Here is a 6,994-nt window from a genome sequence, read left to right as displayed (position 1 = left end):
GTTAAATGTAAAAGAGAAACAAATGACTATTGTATCATCCACACCCAACACTCATGGTTGGTGAAAAGTGGAAAAAAAGAAAGGTAGAAAAGAGTAGATTAGTCATAGCTCTTTGATGAGATTCTATAGATCCTGAGAAGCCAAGATCTGGTTAATATGCATATGCTCTTTAGCATCTACAATATGTAATTGTTTTCATTATGAAAAAAATTGTGATTTTTCCTTGGGAAAAAAAAAATCAATAATTACCTTTTCCTTAATAAATATATAAAAAAAATTGCACGCGCTCGCTGATGCGTTCAGCTAGGTCTGCAAACTGCTGCCACCGCCATGGCTGCTCCAGGGGGGGCGGAGGCCTCTCCCACCCCACCGATATCCCCAGCAGAAGCATTCAAACGTATTCTAACGCAGAAGGGGAAAAAACGGAATCAGCTTGAAGTCCCGAAATTTATAAAAAAGCTGGAAGAAATCCCAGAAATAGCTTTGCCAGAAGACCAAACAATCAAAATCGCCCTTGCCTTGGCTGACAGAGGATTAGTAGGGAAATTTATGGGTCGGTGGCCAACATCAAAATCGACTGATGAATGGGTGCAAAGAAACTGGAGACCCCTGCTCCCCAACAATGTGATCAGCTACGCAGTTGGAAGGGGCTTCTTCATCTTCGAATTCACTACCAAAGAAGACCGAGATCTGGTGTTCAGAAATGGTCCATACTTCATGGGAAGCCAAGGTCTCTTCCTGAATAAATGGACACCTGACTTTGATCCCTCAGTTGATGTCCCAAAGGAGGTCCCTGTTTGGGTCCGGCTCCCCAATCTGCCAATACACTGCTGGAGCTATCAAGCCCTGCAAAAGATAGGAAACGGATTGGGCAGATTCATAGACAAAGCTGATAACAAGGGCCAATACACTTGCGCCAGAATTTGCGTGGAAGTTGACCTAGAAGCTGGACTACCGGAAGCCATCAAGCTTTCAGTGGGAGATTGGCATCATTTCCAGAAGTTGGACTACGAACAACTGCCATTCAAATGCAGAATCTGCCATGAGCACGGTCATTTTCAACGAAATTGCCCCAAAGCACCATCAGGGGACAAAGAGGAAGAAGAAGGATGGAAGGAAATAAAAAAAGGAAAGGTAGTCCCAAAGCCAAAAGAGAAGAAGCAGTCAGGATCAAAGGAAAATCCCCAGCCAAACAACAACACCAACCCAGCCTCAAATGAAGGCCCATCCTCATTTGAAAAGGGGGAGACCTCAGAGAAAAATGAAGAAATTGAAGATCAGCCAAAGAAAAGGAAGGATATCGAAGAAGAATCAAAAGCCCAACTAGCCAAGACAGTTCAAGGGGAAAAAGCAGGCAATGATGAACACATAAGTCTTGCCTCTGATTCAGGGGAAGATTCAGAAGAAAGAGACTCCGAATCAGACAACTCACAAATTACTCCTTTCAAATCGACCAGGGGCCGAAAATCCAAGAAGAAACAGAGAGAGGAGAAAACCTACATGGATGTTCTTCAAGGTTCTCAGAAAACTCTAAAGGGAATGATGAACACAAGATCCGGGCGCAAGCATAACAAGGCTCCAAAAGGAGCCACCCCCCCCCACTCCAATAAATAATGAAATACGTCTCCTGGAATTGCAGAGGATTAGGTAGCAGGCTGAAAGAAGAGGCCCTGAAAGACATTGTGAAGTTGCATATGCCTGAAATCTTTCTCATCCAGGAGACAAAACTGGAGGACACTCTTCTCCTCCAATCCAGCAAAACATTTTGGCGCAAAGGCCCTGGCAGAGCTGTCAGTGCTAGAGGGGCCTCTGGAGGGATAGCCACTTTCTGGGACAGCTCCAAATACGATTTGATTCAGGAAGAAAGCTGCCAGCACTGGATTTTCACTCAGCTCCTTCACAAAGATTCTGGTCAACAAGTAAGTATATTTAACCTTTATGCTCTGGTCTCTCCATCGGAGAAAAAAATATGTTGGGATTCGCTCCAGTCATTTCTTGTTTTGCACAACCCAGAAAACATCATTATTGCAGGGGATCTGAACGTTACTCTAGCTGCTGAAGAGAAAAAAGGAGGTTCCCCTGTAAGGGATCCGGCCAGAGAATGGGTAGAAGATATCATGATTGGCTGGGATTTGGAGGACATCAAACCATCAGCTGGGAAATACACTTGGTCTAATAAAAGACTAGGTCCCAGCCATATAGCTGCTAGGTTGGACAGATTCCTTGTCCAAGCCTCCTTTCTTTCTAATGGGCTTATGGCTGCATCCAAAATTCTGCCCAATTGCACTTCTGATCATAAACCCATAAGTCTCGAGCTCTACATGGATGAATCTCTGGGCCCAATACCATTTAGATTCAGCCCACTGTGGATTCAGCAAGAGGGTTTCATTGAGGTGGTTACTGAAGTATGGAATCGGAAAATACAGGGATCCCCCTTCTACGTGTGGGAAGAAAAGATGCGGGCTCTTAAGAGAAGACTCAAGGAGTGGGCTAAAACTTTGAAAACACCTGCCGCCAAGAGAAAAGAGTCTGTAGAAAACCTTGCTGCTCACCAATCAGTAATGGAGGATTCAGTTATTACCCAAAGTCTACTCCAAAAAGAAGTTGAGCTGCAAAAAGCTCTTCATAAAGCCAGTAGGGACGAAGAAGAGTATTGGAGACAAAAATCTAGAAATTTATGGTTACAGGCCGGCGACAAAAATACTAGCTTCTTCCACAGGCATGCCGAAGCTAGAAAGCAATTCAAAAATGTTTCAGAAATCCGATCCCAAGAGGTAGTGGTTAATGATTTTGAAGGTATCAAAAGAGCAGCATTCTCCTACTTTAAAGATCTTTACTCAGCGACAGAAGACCAGCCTATAGATCCTCAAGACTATCCGTATAATCTAATCCCCTTTTGTGTGAAAGACTCTGTCAATAATATGCTAACAGCCCCGGTCAGCATGGATGAACTCAAGAAAGCCGTGGATGGCATGGAACTGGACAAAGCGCCTGGGCTTGATGGGTTCACTGCTAGGTTCTTTCAAAACTGCTGGTCAACTATCAAAAAAGACCTTCTGAGAATGGCCAGAAAGTCCCAAACCTGTGCAAAGATAGGAGGCAGTACCAATTCAGCCTTCCTTGCTTTGATTTCGAAAGAGAAAGGAGCCTCAGATTTCAGTAGATTTCGACCCATTTCTCTGTGTAATACTAGCTATAAACTGATTACCAAAATAATTTCCAATCGTCTCAAGAATATTTTGCCGGATATCATTCCGGAGAACCAAGGAGGCTTCATCAAAGGGAGAAAGATCCTGGATAATATAGTGCTGGTTCAAGAGGCAGTTCATTCAAGCGGCCAGAGAAAGGAGAAAGGAATGGTAATAAAACTAGATTTGGCTAATGCCTTCGACAGGGTGAGGCACGACTTTCTGTTTGCTGTTATGATGAAAATGGGCTTCTCAATAAACTTCATAAATTGGGTGAAAGCCTGTATTGCCTCTCCTTGGATTGCACCGTTGGTAAATGGTCGATCGACTAATTTCTTTTCAGCTTCCAGGGGATTAAGACAAGGATGTTCGCTGTCCCCGCTGCTCTATGCTATCCAAGCCTCAGTTCTTAGTTTCCAGCTCGACTTCTGCCAGCAAGCCCAAATTCTGCCAGGCCTTAGAATGGTGCATAATGTCAAAGATATAAACCATGCCCAATTTGCTGACGATACCCTGCTGCTAGGTGGAGCAAGCATTAATTCGGCCAGATCTTTCAAAAAGGAACTGGACATTTATAAGGAAGTATCCGGAAGTAAGATAAACTACTCAAAAAGCACAATCTATGGCTGGAACTGCTCAACCAAAAATCTTGCTGACATAGCTAGGCTTCTGGAAATGAAAATCTGTCAGGACTGGGATTCATTCAAATATCTTGGGATCCCAATTTTCAGAACCAATCCTAAAGTCGCCCACTGGATGCCCCTGTTGGACAAGCTTAAGCTCAGAATACAAGCCTGGGGAGCCTCCTGGTTGAACATTGCTGGGAAAACAATTCTTATAAAATCTGTCCTGACAAGCATGCCTCTTTATCAACACTCCATTCTTCTTGCCCCCAAAACCTTTCTCAGTAAAATGGAAGGCTTGCTGAGGAGGTTCCTGTGGGAAGGGGGGAAAAACAATGAAAGAAGACTTCACTTAGTAAATTGGGATACCATAAAGAAACCATTTACAGAAGGAGGACTGCAAATGAGAGACTTGGCTGCTCAAAATCTCGCTCTAGGCTCAAAAATTCTGTGGAATATTGTTGCAGGGAAAATAAGCTGGAGCAAAAAAGTGCTGTGGAAGAAATACCTTCAAGGTCAACGACTGAGATGTCTGGAACTTCCTCCAAAAAACTCCAAAGGTTCCCCTATATTCAAGCTTTGTATCGCAGCTCTGGAGAACTTCACTACCAATCTATACTGGATCCCAGGCAATGGGAAGAAAATTAGAATCTGGAAAGATCAGATTCTTGGAGACCAACCTCTAAATCAGATAGAAGGCCTGGCAAATATCAAACTATGGCTGCACTCCAACAATAAAGAAACACTTTGGGATATATCTAACTGGACGGAGGATGCTGACAGACGATGGAACAACTGGAATCTAGGAGAGGTCCCACACCAGCTGCATTCAGAAGCCTCTTTACTATTAGACAAACTGCAAGGGAAATCTCCTCTGTCAGCAACAGCCAAGGACAGAAGAGGGTGGGGCGCCCATACTGGTACCTTCTCGGTAGCTGAAGGATACAAAAGATTGATTGCTATTCCGAATGTTCCTCCAGACCCAACGCAATGGAAATTAATATGGAGCTTCCCTTCTCTCCCAAAAATCGACTTCTTCAGCTGGACGCTTGCCCATAACAGTGTTCTGACAGGAGACAACCTGAGGAAAAGGGGAATGGAAGGGCCAACCAGATGCCCATTATGTATATCAGAGGAAGAATTAGCAGACCACCTGTTGATGTTGTGCCCATTTGCCAAGACAGTTTGGAAGGGGGTGCTGAGTTCAAGGGCGAACAAGTTTGAGCTGCCAAGTAAAGTGACAAATCTTTTCCATGAGTGGGCCAAGTTATCTCCTTTTTGCCTCAATAAAAAAAATCTGCTAAAGACTGCTTGGATGTGGACCCCTAAATTCATATGCTGGAAGTTATGGCTGGAAAGGAATAACAGAATTTTTAGAGGAGAAATATGCACAGCAAACAGCGTAATTTCCAAAATTAAAGCTATACTGGGAGAAACGTTGGAAGCTAAGCCAGCTCTAAGGAATGAAGCGGAGCTTGACAGTGAGGAGGAGCTCTGGCTGAAAGAAATTGTCCCAAAAAATCAATCCAACTCTATTACTCCAGCCTCTTGTCATGCAAGGTGGGAAATTCGCTTAGAAGAACAGGAATTTTTAAAATGGAGATCGGCCCTAGATGATCATTGTCTATTCTTCGACGGGGCCTCTAAAGGCAATCCTGGCGCTGCGGGTGGAGGTGGAGTTCTGCTGAAACCTGATGGCACTTCTTTACTCAGGTATCATTGGGGTCTAGGAATCAAATCAAATAATAGATTTGAGGCTTTAGCTTTGTGGCAAGGGCTGACTCTTGCTCTTAAATGGAATATTCAATCCCTGACGGTCTTTGGAGACTCTCGGCTTATCATTCAAGCAATGAATTCGCATTCAAATCCCTTGCAGATCCATTTAAACCATATTCTCAAGAAAATTAGACCCATGTTGGCCAAGTTTCGGAAAATATCCTTCTACCACATAATGAGGCAGCTAAATTCTGAAGCAGACTCGGAAGCCAATCTTGGCTCAGCCAAAAGCCAAAGAATCCTTTCTGTCAACTCAGTTGATTCTCTCTGCATCATACCTTAAAAGGTTTTCCCAGAAAATTGATATTTGATGTATATGGGAACAGCTCTGGAGACTTCAATCTTGGACTCTCATCAGGATCCATCAGGTTTTACTGTTCTAGTTTCCAGGTTTCTTCTTCTCCAAGCCCCAAGGGCAGGCATTTATGAAAAGTTGCTACTTTGGAACCTCTGTAACTGGCAGTCTATTATGCTCTGTAACCAGAAGAACCCTGATCTGTCCTGGACGTTGTGTGACTGGTTGGATGAATATACGGTACAGGTAAGCTTATGGAAGAAGTAAAAGAGTCCTCTTCTGGTTCCACAATCTCCTGACGGAAGAAAGACAAGATTAGCAGCAAAATTTGGATCATTCCTCTGCTTGTCTCTATCAAGCTTGGTGAGTCTGTTAGCAAATCAATCCTCTCCAAAATTTAAATAAATCTCAGAAAGACGATCCTGTGACAGCGTGTTCCAACTCAAATGGCTCCATCGTCCGGCCTTAAGCAAAGGGAAACTTTAACCAGGTTTTCGAGCAAGCTGTTCTATACTTCGAGCCTATTCAAGATTCGGATTAAACAGTCACAGACAGCAAGTCGTTTGCCCAAGGAAAGTGCGTACATCTCTTCAAATTATCCTGAGGCATACAGGTGTTCAATGACTAAAGAGGGAAGTCGACAATTTAATTGCCAGATTGAAGGAACTCAGATCTGAACGGTCTTTCTGAAAGCCGAGTTAGTGGTCAGCATCTCACATTCCAGGACCAAGCAAGTCAAGTTCTGCATTCTTCCCCGCTTCAGGCAACAGCTATTGATTGTGTGGACAATCGCTTCTTTAATGATGTCCAGAACTCTTAGGCAGAGACTCTTCGTTTTTCCCCCAAGGAATGTGAAAGAATCAAAGAACGCCCATGGATTCACCATGTCCCAAGAACTCTGAGAATTAAGAAACCTGAGGAGCTATTTCAATGTATCCAGCACGCAGTAGCTGTTTTGCCGCCATTCAATAAAAAACATAACCGTTAAAGTCAAAAAAAATAAATATATAAAATATATAATTGAAATAAAATAACTAACATAAATATCAAATTTACTTTTCATTTACCTTGGGAACTCATCGAACATTTCAGGGCGGAACAAAGTGCGTGAC

The 6,994-nt window shown here is 43.3% G+C and overlaps 1 protein-coding gene across 1 annotated transcript; it reads left to right on the top strand.

Moving 5' to 3' along the window:
• The first annotated feature begins 330 nt into the window (after positions 1-330).
• LOC149227735 (uncharacterized) lies at positions 331-5,870 on the top strand. Its single transcript, XM_089380587.1, has 4 exons — positions 331-1,051; positions 1,391-1,506; positions 1,719-1,919; positions 2,064-5,870. The coding sequence occupies exons 1-4, from the start codon at positions 331-333 to the stop codon at positions 5,868-5,870; spliced, it is 4,845 nt and encodes a 1,614-aa protein (XP_089236713.1).
• The last annotated feature ends 1,124 nt before the right edge of the window (positions 5,871-6,994 follow it).

This window comes from Pinus tabuliformis, chromosome J (assembly GCF_031772625.1).
Source record: "Pinus tabuliformis cultivar Carrire ecotype Pingquan chromosome J, CPIR1, whole genome shotgun sequence".
In the NCBI taxonomy this organism is placed as follows: Eukaryota; Viridiplantae; Streptophyta; class Pinopsida; order Pinales; family Pinaceae; genus Pinus; species Pinus tabuliformis.
This window is presented reverse-complemented; position numbering and strand designations above follow the sequence as displayed.

What these genes read in the sequence shown, in the direction of transcription:
- LOC149227735 (XM_089380587.1), top strand. Translation starts at nt 331, where the DNA reads ATGGCTGCTCCAGGGGGGGCGGAGGCCTCTCCCACCCCACCGATATCC. An exon ending in CAGAATCTGCCATGAGCACG is followed by an intron (nt 1,052 to 1,390) that starts GTCATTTTCAAC and finishes CCTCTGATTCAG; the next exon opens with GGGAAGATTCAGAAGAAAGA. An exon ending in ACAAAGATTCTGGTCAACAA is followed by an intron (nt 1,920 to 2,063) that starts GTAAGTATATTT and finishes GCTGCTGAAGAG; the next exon opens with AAAAAAGGAGGTTCCCCTGT.